This window comes from Microplitis demolitor, chromosome 7 (genome assembly GCF_026212275.2).
Source record: "Microplitis demolitor isolate Queensland-Clemson2020A chromosome 7, iyMicDemo2.1a, whole genome shotgun sequence".
NCBI lineage: Eukaryota > Metazoa > Arthropoda > Insecta > Hymenoptera > Braconidae > Microplitis > Microplitis demolitor.
Genome location: NC_068551.1, coordinates 12489041 through 12515433, shown reverse-complemented (window position 1 = coordinate 12515433; position 26393 = coordinate 12489041). Strand labels below are relative to the sequence as shown.

General features: G+C 38.2%; 1 protein-coding gene across 1 annotated transcript in view; it reads left to right on the top strand.

Annotated features, from left to right (window-relative positions):
* Positions 1-26393, top strand: part of LOC103578210 (protein madd-4) — a 754919-nt gene that overhangs the window by 705650 nt on the left and 22876 nt on the right. The window contains exons 9-10 of the mRNA XM_053740948.1: positions 8695-8797; positions 8906-9004. Coding sequence (XP_053596923.1) covers positions 8695-8797; positions 8906-9004 — 202 coding nt within the window. The remainder of the gene's footprint in view (positions 1-8694; positions 8798-8905; positions 9005-26393) is intronic.

The window sequence follows — 26393 nt, the reverse complement described above, 5'->3', positions numbered from 1 at the left end:
TCGATCTTAAGTTTTAATTGACGTGTACGTTTAGATCGGTTGCCGATACGGTTCAAGATCTGGAGGAAATGAGAGGATTGATCGGTGGGCGAAGTGTAACGTAGCCCGATTTTGAGTATTTTGAATTCGAGTTTGAGTAAAATATATTGGGAAAAAGTCATGTATAATTTTGTTCAGATTAATCGAGTTATATACTAAAAAGATACGTTACAATATAGAAATCTACTTCCATTTCTGACGCCGAATGGCCTTTTTGAATCATGATATCTTGATGAGGTCCTGATAAGGAACTCGTCAGGTTTGCCCTATTAAGGCAAACGTTGTATTAACCTGACAAGGCCCTTATAGTACTTCTGACAAATCAGGAAAAAATTTTAGTCGGATAATTATACATGAAATTATTTGAAAAGTACATATGCCAATATATTACCATATATGCCTTGATCAAGTTATTTATTGCCATATATGATAAATAAAATATGAAAAAATAAATGATACACTTTTATCTATAAATACATGTAACTATATATGCTCGTATATAGTTACATAGGATCATTTATAGTTATATATTGTAACGTATCTTTTTCTCAGATAACTCGATTAAACTAAACAAAATTACACATAACTCTTATTCAATAAATTTTCTCAATGACTCGAACTCAAAATTCACAAATCAGGCTACGTTACACTTCGCCCACCGACCACTCCTCTCATTTCCTCCAGATCCTGACGGACGCCAGCGGACTTTTATTTCTCCCGTATCGGCAACCGGTCTAAGCGTACTCGTAAATTAAAACCTAATATCTAAATCTTTCGGAGATGAGAGAAATGAACGGAGGTAGCGGCATGTCCTGGTGCGCTCAGTATGCTAGGTTGTGGAGAGAGGTTCGCGGTTCTTTTTACACGGAAGATGCCGATTAATTAAAATTAAATTAAACAAAATACAGAAAAGAAAACTACATAAAATATCGTATAGAGGACGCGAGAGCGACGCGAAGGGCCCAAGCGGCTCGAGGTCAAGTACTCTCGGTCCAGCAGACAAATAAATACCTGGGTATGACATCGGGAACCTCTTGTGGACGACGAATCACAAAACTTCACACAATTCTAGATAATTAATAAAATAAAATAAATAAAACGGTAAACAAGGCGACAAATATCCCGACAGAACGGCTCCAAGAACTCAATACGCAGAGCCACAAGCTCCAAAACAAAATAAGCCAAGGGCATGGTCGACGCCTACCTTTCGGGCTCTTCGACTCACAACCACTCGCTCCAAGACTCCAAACTCGACTACTGGGTCGACTCGTACTCGAGCGACTCCAAAATCCAACTCTCTGACACCATTGTCAGTTCTCAACTGCTCTTCTCTCGTCTCCTACTCCATTCACCTCTACACTCTACTATTTCCAGTCACTCTCACATTATCGCTTCTCCATTTATTCTTCTCCTACCGCAAACAAACCGTGGACTCGCAGGTCTTCCCGCAGTGTCACTCCCTGTGATATCCGGAGTTAGCGAATCTTTGGCTTCTTCGAGCATCGCAAACGATGCCTGCCATTCATAAATAAATGTAAACGTACCCCAGCTTACTCCGGGTATCGACTCGCAGGGGTGGCGACATCTCAGTCGCTCGTCCGCGATCACCACGTCAACCCCGAGAGCTAGGCCTAGGCCTAGTCGTCATCACTGGTCGGGAGGCACGGTATTTTGGCCACTATCCGTGACACAGCTAGACCTTCCTCGTTGAATCCACGCTCAACCACACAGACACTCCAACACAGACAACATACCGTATACGTACTCGTACTCTCAACACACTAACTTCACCGCACACATACCCCATACTCTCTACTCACTATCTCTTACACTCAACTCGACACACATATTGACTCTATCTCTATCTATCACACAGACTCCTTCTTACTCCACCTCTAACTCTAGCTCCTCGGCAAGGTAACGTCACTATATATATGCAAATATACATAAAATGAGCGAATAAACTATTTTGATCTGGTTTCGGCGTGAGAAATTAAACAATTAAAAATTACACTGTTTTTATCAATAAATAAATTAGTTATTTATTTACACTATATACACTTAAAATTGTAAAAAACTTAACTGATAAAGCGAATGCGATTAAAATTAACGTGATAGCGAATGCAAAACTCAAGAAATGAATCACGTATATTAAATTGACACGTGGTCAGTAGCGATTATCAATTCGTTAATTATTTATAATATAATTATACGCGACAATCAATTAATTTACTTTCAGTAAATAGCAGCCTTAATTTACTGACTGAATAAAGACAGAATTTAGCGTAGTGGTTTAGCTTAATATCACACAAGAATTAATTACTGTAAAAGAGAAGTGGTTTCAAAAGCACGAGGTTGCAAGTAGCAAAGCACTTTGTAGAAGCATTAATTTTGGAAGCGTCGTTGAGTTGTCGAGAAAGCTTGGTGTCGAAGTAGCATCCTTGCTGCATGAGATAAATTGTCCCATTCGCCCAAAAGTGCGCCAACAGGAAGTAATTGATAGCGAAGTCTCCCATTGGCTGGCCCATATAAAACGGATTATCTGATTGGCCGGTTTGTCGCGGTTTCTCATAGCGTCTTGACACGGCCTTGAGTTAGAAATTGTATGTACCGGGCCCAGATAACGAGTGACCCGGCACTATTTTGATTTGTAGTCAGTAGCGAGTTCGGCAACTCCCGGACTTAGCGGAAATGCACGAAACTGATTCAAATTAATCATATATTGACTTATCCAAGAAGCATGTATGTCCATATACGGTACACATACTGTCACATATCGTCATATATAATTCGTTTTTCCCAGGGCAACAAATTATTGGCAACCAATTTTTTACTAGACCTGAAATTTTTTTATCCGTCGTTGGTTCTAAATTGTCTGTAAAACCCAATCCACTCTTAGAATTAATGGATTTACAGAAGAAACTAGTGGCAAACTTGTAACGATCGTTTACTAGTTTAAGAATTTTTTATTCTTTACTAAAAAAATATTTATAAATTCCAAGCATTCAAGAAATTAGTATTTTCACCTCGATATGAAAAAATCGAGTTCTCGGCAGATGTACATGTATCGAAGTCTAAGAAGCTCCTCTGACTATTTTTAGAATAATGTCCGAGTGGGCGTGTTCGAGTGTGTGTGTTGGGGGGAGTACGTACAAATATATGTAAATATTCTGTAATATTGGAGCGAATGGACCGATGTGGCTTGTTTCGGTAGCATTTGAAGCGGCTCAATATTTCCAATAATTTCTAGAAATTAAGCAAAACCAGCACGTTACATCTATATGAATAAAATGATAGAAGTCTGCAGTTGTGCGTGCATCACGGAAAAACTACCAGATAGATTTCAATTTTATTTTCAGAGTTTCATTCTTTAGACACTTGGCCCTTATCAAAAAAAAAATTATTGTGATATCTTTATTTAGTATAAAGTTATTAAAGTTTAAAGAAACAATGATTTTATAAGCACTGCATGTTCAGTGATGCGTGTTTCCTTGCAACAAAGAAGTGGGGCAAGCGGTGTAGTGTTCATGCGTAGGGGACGGAATGTCTCTTCTACCTCTGCCTCATGATAAAGTTAGAGCCGACTGTTATGGGGCTAGCCGGAGTAAGTTTTAACAATTGACTCTATCCTGTGGTTTTACTATTTAAAACTTATTTTTACATAGAAAAGTGCAAGAGAATAAGAATATTTACAGATGTTTCAACGGCGTATACTAGGATATTGATATCAATAATCAAATCAAAATATAGAGTTAGGGTTGCCACCTCAAAGTTCCAAACAGTCGGGAGATAGATGCATATACTTTATTATTTTTTTTTCGTCAAAATACATAACAATACATAAAATTGAATAAGTTCACACATTTCTTACGTTAAATTATCTATTATCTTTGTATTTTTAGTTTAATTGATTCCCGGCTAAAATATAAAACTTGATTTAAACTTAGTTTACCAAGTCGAAATTTGGAGACGTTTTTAAATAAAACGATTTATTCAATGATAAATTTATATCTATATAGTAGTAAAGTTGAATCGTTTTGAATGGTTTTTTTCTAATCAGGGAAGACAAACTTGACTTTTTTTCATAGAGGTATGAAATACATTGAGTTTTCACCTTGGTTTCGGCTTAACTGACTTATTTAGGCACGTTTTATTACGAAAAAGTTTAAATCAAGTCGTAATTGACGTGGTTTCGACTTATTTAACTTAAATTATAAGGTAAAAACGTTATAACTGAGGTGAAAATATGGTAGAGCACTCGGCGCGATACCGACATCGTCTGGGTTCGATTCCCAGTTCGGGCTATCTATATTTTTCTCAATTTATCTATAAATTGTCTTATTGAGAAGGTTTGCATGTTTTAGGTTTCCACTATATTAAATTGGTTTTACATTTTACATTAAAAAATAAATTTTGCTTTTAACTTGGTTTAGCAAGTCTAAAGTAAGGTGAATAAATCATTTTTTTTCGACTTAGTTCAGAAAGTAAAAATTAAGCTGAGCGACTGTGTTACACGAAGTGAGGATAAATAATCCTGATTAAAAAAAAAAAAACCGATTCAATCTTACAACTATAAAGATATATATTTAACATTGAGTGAGTCGTTTTGTTTACTTAGGTAGTTCCAACTAAGATCAAAAAAGCTCTAAAAGTTGAGAAAAATTTCATTTAAGTAGAAAAAGTCGAGATCTTATCAGAAAATAGATAACTTCAAAAGAAAATTAGGTGAAGCGAGCTTAAAAATAGTATAATTTTTTTAGGTTATTTAAAAATTTAATTTAATGTAGTATTTTTTAGTACCGATAAAAGACATTCTTTCTTACCATTCAATGCAAAAAATATCCCTGGTTAAAAAAACTGATTGAAAAGAATTGAGAAGCGGCCGCTCGATGCAAATTGTATATCTATATATACAAATAAAAGAATTAAAATTATTTAAAGGAATTCGAATTTCATCATTTTTAATTCTTCTCAATCAATATTTTTATACAGAGATTGTAACGTATTGAGTAGGATAAGCATTCGACACTCATGTGTTGGAAACACTCGCCTGACGGCTTGTGAACCAATCACACTCGTTGTCGAAAGCACTTTTTACTTAATTCGTTAAGGTACTATACTGTCATTGTTCTGTAACGGGGTAAAATTTAATTTATCATCAAGGAAAATCGTGGTTTCCCACGGCTGGTCAGTTACCCGAGCCGAAACCTCAAATAAGTACCCGTTACAGTTTTTCAACTTGTCACCGGGTGCGCTAATTGAAGATGCTCGGACTTCTGTCCCAAAATTAATTAAGTGGGGAGACCATTTTCCGGAAGTTTCCGAAAATGGCCGAGCTGAAAATATATAACAACAGGACAGCAGCAAAATCGGAGAGAGTCGGTTGAGCCGACAAGCTTAACGGACGTCCATCTGCCGTGAGCCTTATCCAGAAGACCGGAAACCAAAGAAAGACCAAGGAAAGCTAGATAGACGCCAATGGTATCATCCGGTAAACAAGTGAAAAGTTGAGTGTTAACATCGTAGTGCTGTGCGTAAATCAATTCTCGGCAGGTAAGCCAGAATTAATAAACTAATTAATATCGAGTATAAAACCATCGGAAGTATTAATAAACCAGCGTCTCCGATAGAATAAATTCTCGGCGGGGGAAGCCAAAATTTATTGTAAAGAAATAAAATAATAATTAACCACGTGTTTGGTAAAATAATTCTTGGCAGCGAGGCCAGAATTTATTAATCATTAATTGTAAATTAAGGAGTGAAATTTCTCGGCAGAAGGCCAGAAATTATAATAGTTATTTAGTCATTGTTATATAAGGAATTAATCGGTAATTTAATAAGATAAAATATACAAGACTGAAAATCAAGTGCTGTGAAAATCGTAATAAAAGATTGAGATTTTAATTAATTAAAATTGCGAGTATTAAGTTAATGTCCGTAAATTGTTAAAAGAAATTAAAATTGAATGCGGAGAAAGAAACGAAATAGAGAGAGATACACTGAGACGCGCGAAGTAGAGAGAGATAGCGTCGGTTGCTCGAGTCAGTAAAATCTATCACTTGATGAAGAAAAAATATTAAATACTGGGAAATTTTCGTGAATTAAAGTAAATGATTATAAACAAAGAAAAAATTAGTAGTCACTAAATTTAACTGTTAAAATCGGAATTTGTAATTTGGCAAATTTAAATTGTGTGTGTGTGTGTGTGTGTGAGTTAAGTCCAGTGGACAGTAAATTGATTAAATAAAACGTGTGTGTGTGTGCGATATAAAATGATTCCAAGGGAATTTTTATTTAATTATTTTGAAATAATTAGATCCAGGGGATCTGGCAAGTTGCCGATTTTGTTTTAATATTGATCCAGGGGATCAGGCTGGTGGCCATTATAAATAAAATCCAGGGGACTAATTTTATTAAGATCCAGGAGATCAGGCTGGTGGCCATTATAAATAAAGTCCATGGGATAAAATTTATTAAGATCCAGGGGATCAGGCAGTTTGCCAAAATTGTATAAGTCCAGGGGACTCAGTGTTAAATAGATCCAGGGGATCAGGCCGGTGGCCAAGTTTATATTAAAAAGTCCAGGAGACAAATTAATCAATGGAATAAAGTCCGGTGGACTCCGTTAGTTAATAAAATAATTATAAGTGAAGTAATACCCGGTGGGTGAAATTGTTCTGTGATAAATAAAATTGTTAATTATATTAATAAAAATATTGTGTAATAAATTTAATTCCTCATCCTTTCTCACTCTTGTAAAATTCAACGACCCTGAATTTTCTAAATTTAATATCTCCGGTTCTGGAAGGCCGAGTCTTATCTTCCAGTGGCGCCTTTATTAAGATCAATTAATAAAGGGGCCAAATTTGGCAAGGTTGAAAAACACCCTGTTACAGTTCGGACAAAAAATTGCCTCTCTACGCGCTAGGAAAAAACTATTTAGTTTTAAATATTTGAGCCCACGAATTTACATTATAGTTTCCATAGATTGATTTGCCGTGTTAAATTCTTACTTTTGATATAAGGTGCTAGAATACATTATAGTTTTTTATCATAATATAATTTTATAGATAGCGTTTTATAATTAAACAATATTAGCAATTTTATTAAAATTTCTTCGAATTTAAAAAAATTTTGTACAATTCCAAAGCCGTAAAGAAACAAATTTTAAGTTTCAAGTTTAAGTTGATTCAGTGCATTAAATGAAACGGATTAAAAAATTATGTTGTTTATACAAGGAAAAAAATTGTCCGTAGCAGCTACCGATTTTTTTTTTTCGTGTAACGCCAAAATTTTTTAAAAATATTCATATTTGTGTTAACTATAGAATGTAATTATAAAAAAACTAAATCATTTATAATTGACATCATTTCTATCCAATCGGATTAATCAAGTGAAACATTGATGCGTATAGCACTTAATTGTTTACTTCACCATCATTATATAAATATAGACTTTATTTGCTAACGGAAATGATTATTTAATGAATATAAATCTTTTTTTTGGTAAATACTGTGATTTTGAAAATTTAACTTTATTTACAAAAGGTGTTCAGTCACGAGCTTAATCATTTTAAAAAGTTTCGTGTACTTTCGCTACGTCCGGGAGCTGCCGAAGTCGCTACTGACGGCAAGTCAGTATAGTGCCGGGTCACTCGCTATCTGGGCCCGATACACACAATTTCTAGCTCAAGACATCATGAGAACTTGCTACAAGCCAGCCAATCAGATAATTCGTTTTATATTGGCCAGCCAATGAGAGACTTCGCTATCAACTATTTCCTATTGGGGCGCTATCAAGCCAATGGGAAAATTCGTCTTGAGCAGCAAGGCTGCCACATTATTACCGAGCGGCAACGAAAAAGAAGACGCCTGCTCAAGCCATTAATCTACATCGTTGATTGTTCAGTACAAAAACAGCTATCCGTTTAACCGCTTTGCTCAGTATAATTTATTCTTGTGTGATAATTCCGCTTAACTTACGCTAAAGTATCCTCAATAACAAGCTAGTATATCAAGGCTACTGATTATTGAGTATACACAAAAATTGTTGCTCGCGTCTAATTAGTTATAAATTAATTACGATGCGTTCTGATCCGCTACCGAACACGTGTCGAGTGTTATGCGTGAATTTAACATTGTTTGCATTCGGTATCACGTTATTATTGAGTCGCATTCACTATTACGTATTTTCCTCACAGGTTTTCAGTGTACATATTGTTAATAAAATATCTAATTGATAATCTGTAATTTTTGTGTTGATCTTTAGTTATTGAATTAACCACACCTACACCAGAATCCTTCTGTGCGTTCTCTCCATTTAACAGAAGAAAAAAAATTTTAAATAAAAATAAGACGACATTTCATTTATCGACGGCTTTATTTAAAATATTTCCAACTAAATAAAAATATTCAACCAAATCCATATGGTAACCGTGTATGACTCGCATATTTATTCTTTTTTATCTTTTCCGTTAGTAACTTTCGTGCGTTATTTTCTGCCCGTTTTTGCTCATTTACAGAACTACTTTACTAAGAATTTCAAATAGACTCTGATTATCAAATATTTTCTTCCATTAAATAAGAAGCTATTTTTTTTTTTTGGAAATTTTCAAATTTTTATTACCATGAATTCTTTGAATTTTTATTTCTACAGATGGATTAGTGGTGAATGGAGTGGATGCAGTGCTAGCTGTGGTGGTGGTTCTAGAACCAGGCCTATTTATTGTACAGAAAAGAACGAAAATGATACTTTGAAGGTAAGACAACATTGTCTTGAGCTAGTTATCAAAATGTAAAATGTTACAAATTTTTGTTTTTTTTTAATAACCAAATCAACTTTTATTAGTTTTATTTTAATATTGTAGCTTCCTGATCATAGATGCAATCCCAGTCATAAACCAAAAAGCCAAGAAACTTGCAATACAATTTCCTGCCCAATGTGGGAAACAAATCAATGGAGTGAAGTAAGTTATTAAATTGTATTGTTTATTTATTTAAGTTATTAAATTATTATTTCAATTAAAACTTATTTGATAAGTGAACTATTTAAAAATTAATTTCTCTTTAGTTTTCTTTTCTTTTCTCAAATGTTTTCATAGATTTAAAAAAAAAGTTGAAAAATCCAAAAATGCACACCCCATGCAAGAGCTGCCAGAGTTAAACAAAGGGGCCATCCTTGGTTCAGCACTGGGGAACCTAGTTTTGGCACGTCTATATTGGCCGTTGCTTAGGTCAAGAAAGGTTACTCAATCCTGGCCATTCCAATCATTACCCGAGTCTGGACCAGGACTGGGTTCCTCTAGTTTGGCCATTCAGTGGTGACCCAGGCTTGGAGCAGAACTGGGTAACCTAGCCTTAGCCGTTACATTAATTACCCGAGTTCATGCCAAGACTAAGTTCCTCTGCCTTGATCATTCAATAGCAACCCAGACTTGGGCCAAGGCAGGATTATCCATGTTTGGGTATACCTATAATTTCCCATCCTTGAGCCAGGATTGGCTAATATAGGTTTTTTATGAATTATCCAATCATCTTATCATTACGGTTTTTTAAATGAATAATTATTTACTTCTGAATTAAAATAAGTTTTAATAACTAAATACTTTAACATTCTGATTGAAATTATTTACAATTAATAATTAATACATTTTTTAGTTTGTTATTATTTGCAATCAACAATCGTAACTTTATAATTTTTACTTATAAAAAATTAGTTTAATTTAGGAATAACTCATGAATTTTGATAATAAATGTTATCTCTAATAATGGTGGTAGAGTAAGATACTTAAGCTGGGTTCTTGATAAATAATCAATTAAAATCAATAAATATTATTTTCAAAAATTATGTAATTATAATATACATAATATAAAATTACTATTTATTTTTTCCTTAATCGAAAATATTAATTAAATTGCTCTTCATATTTCACAAAACTGAGGGATTTTAGTAAAATGAATAAGTAGAACATACAAAAGTTTCGATTCAACATTAGTAGGTTCGTCCAGTAGCCATCGTTCAGACCCAGCAATCAAAAGGACGACAGTTCGCGCCAGGCAGAATTTTCACCGAGTTTTTTTCACGTCATTTACCTCGCTTAAATAGTTCGAACGTTAATAATCACAAACTCTAGTACTTAGATAATAATAAAGTTTTTTTTTAATTGAATTTATTTACTGTTTTGATGCATGGACCAGGTCTGGCAAACAAGCATGGGTCAGGGCTGGCAACCAGGCTTGGCACGATGTTATCATTCCAGACTTCTACCGAGGCTGGAACAAGGCTGGCTTACAAATTTGGCCCAGAGTTCAACATTATTGAGCCAAGCTTTTGCCAAGCCTGGGCTCGTCATACAATCCTGTCTGGGACTTTAATTGCTCACTTTATATTTAATCATTTGTCTGATTTTATTTTTTTTTCATAACATTAGTATTTTTTTAATTATGAATTTTTATCTAACTTTGATATCATTAATTTTATTTTATTTAATATTTTTTTTGTATTTCTCAGTATCACTTTAATTTTTTTAAATATCATGCATTTCTGTCATAGATGTCGATCTATTTCTCCAATCTTACTGTTATGCTAGTGCTGTTGCTAGTAGTTGGTGGAGAAAAAAGAAAATAAGTGCATAAATAATAACAACAGTAACAAAAATGGTGGCAAAAGTTTTCATGAATAACAAGTTTTTAAGTTCTCATTAATTATAAGTAAATCGATAAGAGTAAGATAGTGATTAACGGAAGAGTAATTGCAGTCACCAAACTAATGCTGACAAAAAAAACATTACGGTCCGCGTGCCGATTATTCGGGAGTTATCATGAACACAAGAAATCAGTTAAAACCGGAAAAAAAATTTCCCATGTCATATAAATGGGAAATCGAATCACTAAAATTTAAAGTCAAAATATAAATTTTTGAAGGTCACTCGATATCTTTGAAATTTCACGAAAGAGACATCAGCTGGGCTATTTTTTTATCTAATTTGGCAATTACTAATAATAAAAATTTCAAAAAAATTAAGGGTGCACATAACATCTAAAAGTTTCGAATGATTTTCAAATATGACTAACTTGATTCGATGCGAAATAAATAATTCGTAAGTTCGAACTATTCGCATACTTCTAATGCATACACTGAAAAAAAGTTTCTCCACGGGCAATTCAATTAGTTGTGTTAAATTCTGTTAAACTAATATTTAATTAGGACAACTCAATTTTGTTACGTCAAAATACCATACTTTGTCATTTTTAACAAATGATTGAATAGACTCTATTTGATTGACGCTAATATTTCTCTTGGGACGATAATAAAATCATTTGGTAAAATTAAGAAAATATTTATTTAATGGACAACTCAATTGTTTTGTAGTGGCAAGAAACCCAAATATCAAAGCAAAATATCATTGTACTAACTCTAATAAATATTACTTAGACACAATAAAATATATTAAATATATATATATATATATATATATATATATATATATATATATATATATATATATATATATATATATATATTGTAACGTTACATTGCCGAGGAGATGGAGTTAGAGGGGGAGTAAGTGTGAGTCTGTGTGTTAGAGAGAAATAGGGTTAGTACGTGTGACAAGTTGAGTGTAGGGGATTGTGAGTAGAGAGTATGAAGTACGTGTGCAGTAAAGTCAGTGGGTGGAGAGTACGAGTACGGATACGGTATTTTGTCTGTGGTGGAGTATCTGTGTGGTTGATCGAGGATTTAACGAGGAATGTCTAGCTGTGTTGCGGATAGTAGCCAAAATACCGTGCCTCCCGAGCAGTGATGACGACTAGGCCTAGGCCTAGCTCTCGGGGTTGACGTGGTGATCGCGGAGGAGCGACGGAGATGTCGCCGCCCCTGCGAGTTGGTAGCCGGAGTTGGCTGGGGTACGTTTACGTTTGTTTGGGGATGGCAGACCTCGTTTGTGATACTCGAGGAAGCCAAAGATTCGCTAACTTCGGATATTACGGTGAGTGACCCCGCGGGAAGACCCGCGAGTCCACGGCTTGTATGTGGTGGGGGAAGAATGGATAGAGAAGCGAGAATGTGAGAGTGACTGGAAATAGTAGAGTGTAGACATGAATGGAGTAGGAGACGAGAGCACAGTAGTTGGGAACTGACCATGGTGTCCGAGAGTTGGATTTTGGAGTCGCTCGAGTACGAGTCGACCCAGTAGCCGAGTTTGGAGTCTTGGAGCGAGTGGTTGTGAGTCGGAGAGCCTCAAAGATAGGCCTTGACCACACCCATGGCTGATGTCGTTTGGAGCCTGTGGCTCTGTTTGTTGAGTTTTGGAGCCGTTTGTCGTGATTTTGCCGTCCTGAGTTACCGCATTATTGATTTTAGTTTTATTCTTTATCTAGATTTGTGTTAAGTTTTGTGATTCGTCGTCCCCGAGAGGTTCCCGATGTCATACCCAGGTATTTATTTGACTGATGGACTTGAATGATATTTTCTGTAGTTTTCATTCCTTTTTTTTGTTTAATTTAATTTTAATTAACTGGCTTGTTCCGCGGAAAAAGAACCGCGACCCTCTCTCCACAACCTAGCATACTGAGCGCACCAGGACATGCCGCTACCTCCGTTCATTTCTCTCATCTCCGAAGGATTTAGATATTAGGTTTTATTTTACGTGTACGTTTAGACCGGTTGCTGATACCAGGGAAATAAAAGTCGGCTGGCACCCGTCAGGTTCTGGAGGGAATGAGAGGATTGATCGATGGGCGAAGTGTAACGTAGCTCGATTTGTGAATTTTGAGTTCGAGTCATTGAGTAAATTTGTTGAATAAGAATTATGTGTAATTTTGTTAAGTTTAATCGGGTTATCTAAGAAAAAGATCCGTTACAATGTATATAAATATAAATATAAATATATATATATATATATATATATATATATATATATTTGACCTACGTGCATAATTAAATATGTGTAGGTTTTTCATCAATGAAGTCAGATTAGATCTAACCATACGTAGACATATTTAACTACATATAAATTTATATCAGTAATGTCTGATCAGATGCAATCATACACAAACTTATGCACGACTGTACATTAATTTATATTAGCCATACCTGATCAGATCTAATTATGTTTACCCAGGAAAAAATGATCATACCTGCCCATGTTCATGTTGGTTCATGTCTGATGCGTTGTATACGCTCAGGCCTGATCATATCTGTCTATGCCTGTACATGCCTGAAGCGTCGACCACGTTCAGGCCTGATCATACTTATCGATGCCTGTTCATACCTGTCCATGTCTGTCCATGTCTGAAGCGTTAAATACGCTCAGGCCTGATCATACCTGTCCATGCCTGTCCATGTTTGACCAAGCCTGATATATGGAATTAAATTTTCAATCTTAGTTATAATTAAATATAACTACCTTAGTTATAATTGCATATAGCTAACGTAGTTATAATTTTATATAACTGATATAGAATTTCATAAAACTATTAATCAATAATTAATAAATCAGATATAAAATTTTGTTGACTAAAAATCTATGATGTAATAGATATATCATTTTCTTGACCAAGAATGTATCACGTATAAGATTTTTATTACTTGATGTTCATACGAAACTAAATTTTCAAGTCAATCTCTTAGGTCAACGGGTAGCAGGTTAAATTTTCGAGCGTAAGGTCTGCGGTTCAAATTCTGCACATGCCCGAATTTTTTTTTTCTTATTTTTGTTGAAATAATTAAATATAATTGTATATAGTTATATAAAAATATATGTAATTATACAGGTCCATTTTTTATCTATAATGTTTTTACCCGGATGGGCATGAACATACCTGACCAGACCTGAATATGCCTGGTTAGGCCCGGTCAGGCACGGTCATTTCTCATGTCTGATCAGGCCTGAAGACTCATGCCTGTTCAAGCTGATCAGGTCTAATGATTTTTTCCCAGGTAGACCTATATCTGATTATAAGTGTGTTTATATCAGTCACATCTAATCAGATCTAATTATATATAGACATATGGGTCATTCCATGTCAAATCGACCAGTAGTTAGAATCGACCCTTTTTAGTATGGACCACATTTGGTCAAAACTTTTTTTTTACCATAAAACAGAGATTTGCCAAAGGAAAAAAATTAAAAAAATTTTTAGCGAAAGTTATTCAAAATTTTACTATTTTTCTAATTTTTCAACTTTATTTTTTGAATATCTCGAAAAGTATAGTATATACAGAAATGGTCTTAGTTTCGTTTTGAAGAGGGCACTTAGGGCTGTTGAAAAAAATTTGTTGAAAAAAATTTTGAAAAATGAAAAAGGTTTCGAATTAAAAATTTTTCAAAACCGTCAAAATTGTATGGTGACACGAAATTTTGGGCTCAAATTTTTTACTACACTACCTTTAACAATCTTGAGAGATTCTGGGAATTTTAAAGAGGTGTTTTTTTTTTTTTGTTTGAAGATTATGAATTTTTCAATTTTGGCAAACAAAAAAAATTTTTTTTTTTATCCCTGAGTTCAGCATAGTTAAGAAAGAAAATGTCATTTTATGTTAAAAAAAGTTTGTTCGATCGAAAACGAAATTGTGGAATGCATGCAATACATAACTGTGAAAGTAAAGAGTGGAGCAAATGATGAGAAAACTTACACATCGATCCAATTCATTTGTAGTGCAATGAAATTGTTACTTAAACTATTAATGTATCAAGTATCGGTATCATGTGTTCCACATTTATCGTTTTAAATCTTATAAGTATTTTCATAAAACTCACAATCATAAATTTTCAGGACTATCTGGAAGAAGTTTGAAATCTGCATGTGTTTTAAATCTTGTTGAGCCTCAGAGATATTATTTTACAGTTGTGAGTGTATTCTAAAAACGTGGTATATTAATAAGTTTTTTTATTTCGATCACTATTTTCTGCTTTGTAATATTATGTGTGCAAAATTTCGAAATCAATTTTAAACACCTTGACAACACGTAATTATATCTGAAATAGCTAATCGTAATGCCTACCTACCAGTAAACTATCACATTTTTTAAAATAATTTTCTACATCATTGAAAAATGATGATTGATAAATGAGTGTGACATGACTTTGTAGGAAATCTAACGCTCTACAAGAAAGGCCTGATGTGATTATTTGATTCCTCTAACCGTTAGGAAGATATTTCTTACCGAATCTCAATGCGTTCTCTCCAAACGTGAATTTAGTAAAAATAAGTAAATATTCACTATTTCCAAGTGTAAATCGAACCACTAATTTCAAAAAGTAGTTTAATTTGGCACTCAAAATTAGCTAATATTCACTCATTTTATTTATATATGTTTAGAGGGTTTGAATTTCGAAAGTTTTTTGACAACTTCTTTAGGTTTATCAACTTAATTCATGGATTTTATAAACATTCATATCCATTAAAAATGTAACTGTAAGTTTTATCTACAAAATTCATAATTAAGTATATTTTTCTGGGAAATCTGGGAAAATATCCTAACTGCAATAAAAGCCAATTTTTTTAATAAGATGAACAGGTATATTTTTAAAGATAATCAATATTTCCGTAAGTACTAATTTAAAATAAATCGATTACGTATAATTAATTCGAATTTTTTTTCTTTTATATTGATCTGAATGATGACACTTCTAAAATAATAAAGTTCATTTCCCGAAAATGGATCTTAATTTATCTCTAAATAATAAACTGACATATTATTTTCTTTTTCTAAAAATGAAGCTGACCTACAAATATGAAAAGGTTTAAAAAAGAGTTGAAAATGTTTATTCTATTGACATAAGCGGAAATTCTTGTGTTAAGTTAATGTTATAAAATTCATGAATTAAGTTGATGAATCCAAAAAATGTTACTAAAAAACTTTTGAAATTCAAACGCATTGAGATTCGGCAAGAAATATCTTCTAAATGGTTAGAGAAATCAAATAAACACATTGAACCTTTCTTGTAGAACGTTAAATTTCCTACAAAAACATGTCACGTTCATTTATCAATAATCATTTTTCAATGATGTAGAAAATTATTAAAAAATTTTTTTTTTTTAACAAATTCTTTAAACTTTAATTTTAAATATCATTAAACGTTGAAAGTTATCGCTTAAACACCCTGATCCTTTTTCCAGAGCATTCAATTTCCTATAAAACCATGTATGATAATTTGGATAAGCCATCAATGAATAATGAGGTATGGTCTTTGATATAAGGGATTAAAGAAAGAATGGAAAACTGTGATGAAGAGAATCTTCCTATTAATACTAAGAGCTCAGATTTGGTGAGCATTTTCTAAAGGTGCCTAAAAACCAACTTTTCGATTTTTTTGAATCATCCTAATATATATACCCTGATGAGAAATAAATTTTCTTCTGACAATTAAATTTTAGTTATGACAACAAACTAATTTGATTGCCTATCGCCAATCGTATATTGGTTTGTTTCAACTAAATATTCTATAATTCACTAACAAAACAAATTATTAGAAACTATAAAATATTTAGAAAAGGAAATTACGCGTTAAGTAAGAAGCATGAAATCAAATTGATTACCTGTAGAACTTATAAAGTAGTCATAATGAAATATATTAGTTAGCCTTAGCGAATTAATTATTATGAATAATTAAATATTATTTAAAAATAACAGACTATTTACTTAACAATTAAATAAATGCATAATTAGAAAAATAATTGATTTCCTTGAAAAGTAATTTTTTTGTACTATGAAAAAATTTTTCAGGAAAACATTAATGTTAAACAGTAATGTCATAGCGTCATATATGATACCCCTTTATTACAATTGTAGGATATGAAATGATCACGAATAGGTTAATATAATTGGTTCTTTATTAATCATAGAAATACATCCGTAAACTGACTGGTCTCAACACACACTGATCACATACGTCTTCAATCAAGCACACACTCGCATCATGCCACGTCACGCATTTGACATTCTCATATAGTGACATCGCTACATACTCTACACTCCTCCCTAATTAATGTTTAACCTGTAACGTATTTCTTTCACTTAAATAACTCGATTAAACTTAACCAGATTACACATAATTCTCATTCAATAATCTTACTCAAATACTCAAACTCACAATACACAATCGGGCTACGTTACACTTCGCCCACCGATCACTCCTCTCATTTCCTCCAGATCCTGACAGGCGCCAGCCGACTTTTATTTCCCCGGTATCGGCAACCGGCCTAAACGTACACGTAAATTGAAACCTAATATCTAAATCCTGCGGAGATGAGAGAAATGAACGTAGGTAGCGGCATGTCCTGGTGCGCTCAGTATGCTAGGTTGTGGAGAGAGGGTCGCGGTTCTTTTCACGCGGAAGAAGCCGATTAATTGAAATTAAATTAAACAAAATACAGGAATGAAAACTACATAAAATATCGTAGAGAGGATGCGAGAGCGACGTGAAGGGTCTAAGTGGCTCGCGGTCGGGTACTCTCGGTCCATCAGACAAATAAACACCTGGGTATGACATCGGGAACCTCTTGTGGACGACGAAACACAAAACATAACAGCATTTTAGATAATAATAAAATTTAAAATAACTAATGCGGTAACTCAAGACGGCAAAATCACGACAAACGGCTCCAAAACAACAAATAGAGCCACAAGCTCCAACGACATCAGCCAAGGGTGTAGTCGAGGCCTACCTTTGGGGCTCTCCGACTCACAACCACTCGCTCCAAGACTCCAAACTCGACTACTGGGACGACTCGTACTCGAGCGACTCCAAAATCCAACTCTTGGACACCATGGTCAGTTCCCAACTACTGTGCTCTCGTCTCCTACTCCATTCATGTCTACACTCTACTATTTCCAGTCACTCTCACATTCTCGCTTCTCTATCCATTCTTCCCCCACCGCATACAAACCGTGGACTTGCGGGTCTTCCCGCGGTGTTACTCCCCGTGATATCCGAAATTAGCGAATTTTCGGCTTCCTCGAGCATCGCAAACGAGGCCTGCCATTCTCCAATAAACGTAAACGTACCCCAGCTAACTCCGGGTACCAACTCGCAGGGACGGCGACATCTCAGTCGCTCCTCCGTGATCACCACGTCAATCCCGAGAGCTAGGCCTAGGCCTAGTCATCATCACTAGTCGGGAGGCACGGTATTTTGGTCACTAATCGCGACACAGTTAGACCTTCCTCGTTGAATCCACGCTCAACCACACAGACACTCCATGACAGACAAGATACCGTATCCGTACTCGTACTCTCCACCCACTGACTTCACTGCACACGTACTCCATACTCTCTACTCACTATCCCCTACACTCAACTCGTCACACGTACTAACTCTATCTCTCTCTAACATACAGACTCACGTTTACTCCCCTTCTACTGCATCTCCTCGGCAATGTAACGTCACAAACCCCCCCCCCCCTCCTTAGAGACAGGTTCGCCTGGCAAACCTTCTCGTGTCCTGGAACGGGTACATTGCCGAACTCACGACCTCTTCGTGGTCCACGACCACACAACAAACGAAATAGTAGTTCGATATATTACAGTCTTACGACCGTGACGAAAAAAAAATTAATTTTTGCCTGAAAGGCGCGGTATGGATCGACTAATCAGACTGGAATAAATCCTGAGGTTCGTGATACTTATCGATAGCCTTATTAACGAGATTTAGCCCGTGGGACCTAAAGTTCCCCTGGAACAGGTCTCCACCCGGCTTCTAATACTACCGGGAGATGAGGTTGAAATAAACGCAATTTATATCCAAGGTATACTTGTTTTATTTTTACTCTCGCCTTCACGGCACTCTCCAGTCGGCCTTCCCCCGACTTCACCTTGGCCGCTTCCACTCGTCCTCTGGTACGCAACTTCCCACCCGTTTGTCGTAGGGGTCTCGTCGAGTCCACCTCGTACGACACTCCGGGCAGTCGGCCAGTGTCTTCTTCGCCCTACCACAACCGTAGCATAACTCTTTCCGGGGCAACGTACAGTCCGCGTACAAATGTCCCTTGGCCTTGCAGTTCCAGCATACTGGATGTAGGTGGAGTGGAAGAGGAACCTTCCGCCGCTTGTCGTCTCTTCCTCTCGATGTACTGGGACGCGGGCGCTTCTCTACGGCATCTTCTCTTCGCCCTTTTCCTGAGGACGCTTGGGGTCGCTTGTCTTGACCCGAGGTCGATGTAATTGGTGCGGCATCGAAACACGGTATCTCAGCCACCTCTATCGGTGCTGCGGTGAGCTGTTGCTCCGCGGCCAAGCGTGCTGCGGCCCGTCAACGCCGAGCTCGGTGTGCTTGCGCTGGTGGTTGTTTTGCCTTGGGCGGGGCCCGTTCTCCTTTCGGCATGCCTGGACTCAGTGCAGGAGGTCGTTGCTCGGCAACACTCTCCGGCTGGTCCGCTTTTGGGGCATTTCCGGTTGTCTTACCGCGGTCCTCGACCGAATTGCCCACCCCCATGGGCGCATCGCGGGACGTTGGTGGAGGGTTCGGTCCCTCAGACCACTCGGTCTGGGTACTGACACTCCTCATCGGTGGGATGTCGGTAATTTGTCCACGGGTCGTGTAGACGGCGCGACGCACGGGGCGGTCGATGAAATTCTCCGGTGTTGAGGGTCTTGAGTCGTCGATGGTGATGACCGAAATCCGGAACGACTCCATCGCCGCGTCCCCCTCGTCGGCCGCTAGCATCACGCGTGCCAAATCCTCCTGGAGGTCCTCTACACTATTCGGCATCTGTAACAGTGAATGGATTAGTGTGTGGTAGCGGCATGTTTAGCCAAGCTATCACCAGGATTAATAAATAGACCATTGCCCTCCCTACGAAGTTACGTGATCAAAAGGAAGACAACCCAAAGAAACGAGAAGAAACCAACAAAAAAAGGACGATACTCAATGACTCGGGACTGATTACTCGGGAGGATGGTATTGTTTGAGGTCCTGGACAGAGATCTTACCGAGACTCCGTCTATCCAAGCTCTCCAACTCATACACCGTATCAGAGATACGACGAGAAACAACAAATGGTCCATGAAACGGGATCATCATCTAAGCCGTGAATCTCCTCGCGGCTGAGGATAACACATGCTGACGTTTCAGTACCAAGTCACCGACTTGGAACTGTCGATGTCGTCGGCCCAAGTTGTAGTAGTGCGCTTGATGTTGGAACGCCGTCTCCAACGCATGCACGATGGAATCTCTCCACTGGTTCAGCCGTGCCATGCGGTCGACCCATTCCTGATGTGGTCGCGGAATAATTTCGACAACTCCCTCCACCTCTTGCCGAAGTGAAATAGCCGTCTCGGGCTCTCTACCAAAATTGGCAAAGGCTGGAGTGGCCCCCACGGAACTGTGGAATGCGGTATTGTATGCGAATCGGAACTCATGCAGATGCAGGTCCCATTCGCGATGATCAGCACCAATAAAAGCACGTATCACAGTCCCTAGGACTCTGTTGACTCTCTCCACTGGATTCGCTTGTGCGTGATAGGGTGGAGTGATCACGTGCTTATACCCGACTTTCGCGGCCAGAGCCTGTAAATCTCTGTTGACGAACTCGGTACCATTATCGGTAAGTAAAACTTTCGGCACACCCCAGCGGCACATAATTAGGTCTTCCAAGGCACACACGATCTTTGCTCCAGTGACTCGTTTAAGTGGGTATAATTCCACCCACATGGTGTATAAATCCTGGATCACCAAAATAGCTGTATGACCAGCTTTAGTTGGAGTACCAGCACACATAACATCTGCAGCGATCATGACCCAAGGTGACTCAATAATACGTTGGTGCATGTGGCCCACGGTTGCAGCTTGCTCCACTTTACCTCGCTGGCAAGCATCACACCTTCGCATAAATTCTGTCACATCTCGGAACATGTTTGGCCAGTAATAGTGCAAGGCCAAACGGTGATGAGTTTTATCCACGCCCAGGTGACCTGCTTGCGGGGTCTCATGATTCTCCTTGAGCGCTCTCTTCCTCATCTCTTTCGGTAGCACCGATTTCCAGGCGTTGAGATCTTCAACTTCATAGTTGACGGAATGATTGGGCCGGTGGTGATACATCCTATCATCTTCCACGCGCCAGTCGGGAAATCGATCCGGGACCCGCGTAATGTCTCGACTTTTACAAAGATACCACGGGTCTCGTACCTCCTCGAGTAGGTTCAGCAGATCTGCCTCACCCTGTGGTATTCGCGCCAAAGCATCCAGTACATGATGACAAGTTCCACGCCGGTGAACGATAGTGAGCGTGTGCTCCACCATCTCCAAGGCCCATCGAGCTAGACGGCCCGTCGGATTCTTCAAGTTATTTAGTCAGCGTAGACTACTGTGATCGGTGATCACAGTAAATTCATATCCTTCTAAATAACAGCGGAATTTTTTGATCGACCAGATGACTGCGAGACATTCCTGCTCGGTCGTGGTGTATTTCTTTTCAGCCTCCGTGAGTGCACGACTCGCGTAGGCGATCACCCGCTCTTGGCCCTCCACTGTCTGCGTCAACACTGCCCCTAACCCTACGCTACTTGCGTCGGTCTGGAGAGTAAACGGCACTGAAAAATCGGGACAGACTAGAGTTGGAGCTGACGTCAACCTAGTCTTTAAAATCTCGAAAGCCTCTTGCTGTTCTTCCGCCCAGTGCCAAGAAATATTTTTCTTGGTCAGCCTGGTCAGGGGTTCAGCCACGGTAGCGAACTTTGGTATAAATCGTCGATACCAAGATGCCATACCGAGAAATCTTCTCACCTGCTTGAGGTTTCTTGGTATCGGGAACTCACGGACTGCCGAGGTCTTTTCTGGGTCCACTTGGACTCCTTCACTGTTTACTAAGAAGCCCAAGTACCGGACTTCAGCACGGCAGAAGACACTCGTGTCCCTATTGATGGTCAGTCTCGCCATCTTTATCTTATCCAGGACCTTCTCCAACCAGTACAGGTGTTCTTCGAAGGTCTCAGTGATGATGATAATATCGTCCAGGTATACGAAGACGTGAGGATATATTTCAGGGCCAATAAGACTATCCAACAACCGTTGAAAGGTCGCTGGGGCGTTGGTAAGTCCGTATAGCATACGCCTGAACTGAAATAATCCTCGACCTGGTACGGTAAATGCAGTAACCTCTCGACTATCTTCTGCCAGTGGTATTTGAAAATACGCTTGGCTGAGGTCCAGGGTAGTTAGGTAATTGGCCCACCTCAATTGGTTTAATATGGCGGTCATGATCGGGATCGGGTACGCGTCCCACTTAGTTTTGGCGTTGACTTTCCTGAAGTCGATACAGAAGCGGTACTTGCCATTAGGTTTCTTGACCATGACAACTGGTCTAGACCAGTTGCTGTTCGAGGGCTCGATAATTCCGTTCTCCAGCATGTAGTCGATTTCCTTCCGCATGATCTCGAGAATGGCTGGCGACACTTGGTAGTGGCGCTGTTTAATCGGCTCACACGTACCGACATCGATAGAATGCTCGGTTATGGTCGTAATTCCGGGCTTATCAGTGCTAGTAGGTAGGTGGGAGTTCAGGAAAATTTTTAATCGAGCTGCCTCGTCCTCGGTCATCGTTTGGAGACCGTTGCATACCATCACTGCACATGGGCGAGTCCCAGGGGTAAAAGTATGCACTATAGATGGACTAAAAATCAATCGTGCTTTTAGCCGCTCAAAGAAAATCTAAACCCAAGACACATGGTTGGGTCAAAGACGGCATCCAGTAGAAGCGATGGCTAATCTGGCGGTCCTCAACACCCACACATACATCAGCGGCACTACAAACTCTTACTTCCTCTCCAGTGGCCACTCGCACACGCCTAGGTCAGGTTGGTACACTGGAGATTCCGAGGTCAGTGAAAAGAGCGATATACTCAGGGCCTATAAATGTTTTACTGGCTCCTGAATCGACAAGTGCTGGAATCTGGACTCCCTGAATTTCCAGAATGATATAAAAGGCAGAGGGTGTTTCCAGTGAGCTATCTAGACCAAGGATAGTCTCTGGCGGGATTGTCGAAGTCGATATGCCAGCGGGAGGGGTATTTTCCGACAGCTCGGTAGTCGTGGATGTTGCTGTCGGGTCAACTCTCACCGCCGATCGTTTCTCGAGTTATAGTGCGTGCAATGAGCTCGGGTGACTCCTGGGGCGCGACAACGGTAGCAGAAAAGTCGTCGTGGCTCCGTACACATACGATGCCGGTGACCATTCTTATTGCAATTCCAACACACTAGGTCAGCCGCGCGTAGAGTATCTCCCACGGGAGCACTCGGGGCTACTCTAGGAGCTGGTGTCGGTATCGATCGAAGGGGTTCCGGGAGAACTCCCTTCGGGACTTCAGACATCCCCGGGGGACCGTCTGGGGTCCCTCTCGGGTGTGGCACATTCCGAGGAGTGGCGAAGGACTGTGGCGGAGACGCAAAAGTCTTCTTGCGTGGCGGATACCGCCGTCCAGTAATGAGGGCGTCCAGTAGCTTCACTGGTGGCTCCTCATCGTACTCCTCCTCCTCCTCCGCATATAGCTGATTCAAGAGGGCCCGCCGGTAAGTTTTATTACGCCGGGGTCACGCATATGCGAAACTCGGACACATGGAGTCTTCCGGCATTGGTGGCGGCTTGTGTGCGACTGTATCTCGCAAGATTTGCTCTTGCCGGCCCGCCATTACCTCCAAACTATCCAAAGTCATCATCTCCTGAAGCGGAATCACCAAACGATAAGCAGGAAGCAAATTCCTGTGAACGTGGACTACCCGTTCCCATTTCGACCATGCCGGGTTGGTCCGGGCAAAAAGGCCACACATGCATGCGACAAAATCGCCCACAGGCTCGTTTTCGTCCTGTGTTCGATTCGTAATCTCCAGTCGCAGTGCGATCTGGTAGTCTGGGTCGGCAAAACGCTGATGAAGAGCGAGTTTTGTTGCCGCCCAGATCGCGAAATATCCCACATGGGCCCTGGACCAAATTAAGGCAGGCCCAGTGAAAGCAAACGAAAGTGCACGGAGGAGATCCGCATCCCGGATGGGAAGCAGTCTCCGTCCTTCCTCGACACGCGTCATGAAATTCTCGACGTCCTCGCCCTTGGTCCCCCTAAATGTGAGGTTCCATCTCTTCAGGGCGGTGAGGACCTCGGAAGCTGACAAATATCTCACTCGGTATGCGGCGGGTTCGTCGTCGGGGTCTAGCCAGTAGTCCTCCGCGCGGGGTCTCATCGGCCTCTGCGCACGTACGTCGCCATAGGGTCGCGGAGCTGGAGGTATGCGCTGCCGCCTCTCCACCTCAGGACCCGGTAACTCTTCTTGTCCCGGTAAATTGTCTTGAGCCAGGACATCGGCTCTCCTCGGGGCATTTTCATGCTCCAGGGGTCCGAAATTTTCCTGACCGCCTGCCGGGAGCACTGGGTCTTCCCAATCCATAGCCCGAGGCAGTGGATCGCTTACATGGCTCGGGGCCTGAGAGCCCCGGACCGAGGGAGTGCCGATGGAACTTGGCGCCTCTACTCGAATTTCCGGTGCATTATCCCGTCCCCGAACTCAATCGCTACATGCTCGCGCTAAAATTTGTGCTCGAAAGCAAAATAATTTAGTCCATTTGAAATCATTTGAAATGATAAAGTGTTACGTAATTTCAAATTATTTTAAATTCGATTTTTTAATCAGGGATATTAAGATTCACTTTTAGTATTTTCTATTTAACTAAAAACAATAGAATATACAGTTATAAATGATTATCGCACTGGCACTGATGAATAAAAATGGATGCTGATTTATGCGATATTTTAGATGGATAGATTCTTTCTTTTTGTTTTAATTTTTATTATTTTCCAGTAGTGCGTGTGACTACTTTTAGCATATCTTAATAATAAATTTGACAACTATTACGATATTATACTTGCGGGAGATTTCGGTAGTTTTATTAAAAAATATTGGTTTCAATAGAATCTCAGTTCCAATTGGAAGTAACAGAAATATCTATTCAATATTGAATGATATTTAATTGAATAGAATAAATCACTCAAGTGTATAATCTATTTATAATAAATACTCTGAAGCTAATAAAATTTTATTGAAAACCATCAACTCTATCAATATATTTAATACAAAGAAATTGCTTTTCCAGTGTAAATATTCGATTTTTAAAAATTTGACCGAAACTTCTCTTTTTTTTTAATTTTTTAATTTTCATAGTAGGAAGTTAAAAATAGTGTTCTGATCGATTTCAAGAGCTTGTGTCATAAGAATGAAAATAACCAAAAAACGATGGGAACTTCTAAAAAACTTTATTTGATATAATTCTCGGGAATAAAATTTTCTACAAAAAAGGTCCTATGACACATTGTAATAAGTCTGAAAGTTTCTCCGGAAAACTAAAAAGATCTTAAAATTTAATATAAATTTGACTTTAAGCTTAAATAACTATTGAACTAATCGAATTTTAAAAAAATGACAAAAGACTTTTTGTGTAAAGCGTTCGATTCCCTACAATATAATATCCTGAACTTATCTGTACAATGAGCCATTGCCGAAGTATAAAATTCCAAAAGGGAAATTTTCCTTTCTCATGTTATTTAAATAGGAAAAAGAGAATCACGTTGAGTCACATGTTAATGTTAACATGATGGGCTCTACTTTTAATAGGCATTTTATTTTACCTTTTTGCAAGTATAGAAGCTGTTAGTTCGTTGAAAAAAAAAATTTTTTCTCTGTAATGACACCCAGAAAAAAAGTTTTAAGTTTGGATTTTTATACATATATATAGTTTTTTCAATGTATACCATTAAATGCCTGAGATGTGCATTTTTTAATTTTTTATAATTTATATTATTTTTTTTTCCATTTACTTAAAAACCACAAGTCTAATAAGTTAAAAAGTTAATTATTCTAGCAAATTTTTACTTTGATCTTAAAAGTTCTTGTAAAAAACGGGAATGTTATGCCCGCCGCTATAATTTAACTTAACCATCCAGGATTTCTCCCTTTGGTAGCTATGTAAAATTTAACGAGCGATTTGGAGGATGCGGACAACTATCGAGAATACGAAAAAGATTTTCGCTTCCTATATTTATTATTTATTGTCGATTTTTCGAAGAGTTTACGATCCCAAACTCCTTCGAGCTTGATCACGTTAAGTTTACATTTATAAATCGATCCATAGATAGAAAAGATATTAAAATTGTCTCTCAGTTACCTTTAGATGATTCTTTCTTCTAACACAGCAGGCTTTTATCCCACCAGAATTTTTCAGCTCACTCGGCCTCCTCCTGAGGATTTGGTTAAACGGGCGCGGCTGGAGTTGTAGGATAAAATTTAATGTGCTACTTTCGATTGAAACTCGCAAGGTCGGAGTTATGATCTCAGGTCTTTTTATTACTCAGGTAGGAAAAAATAATAG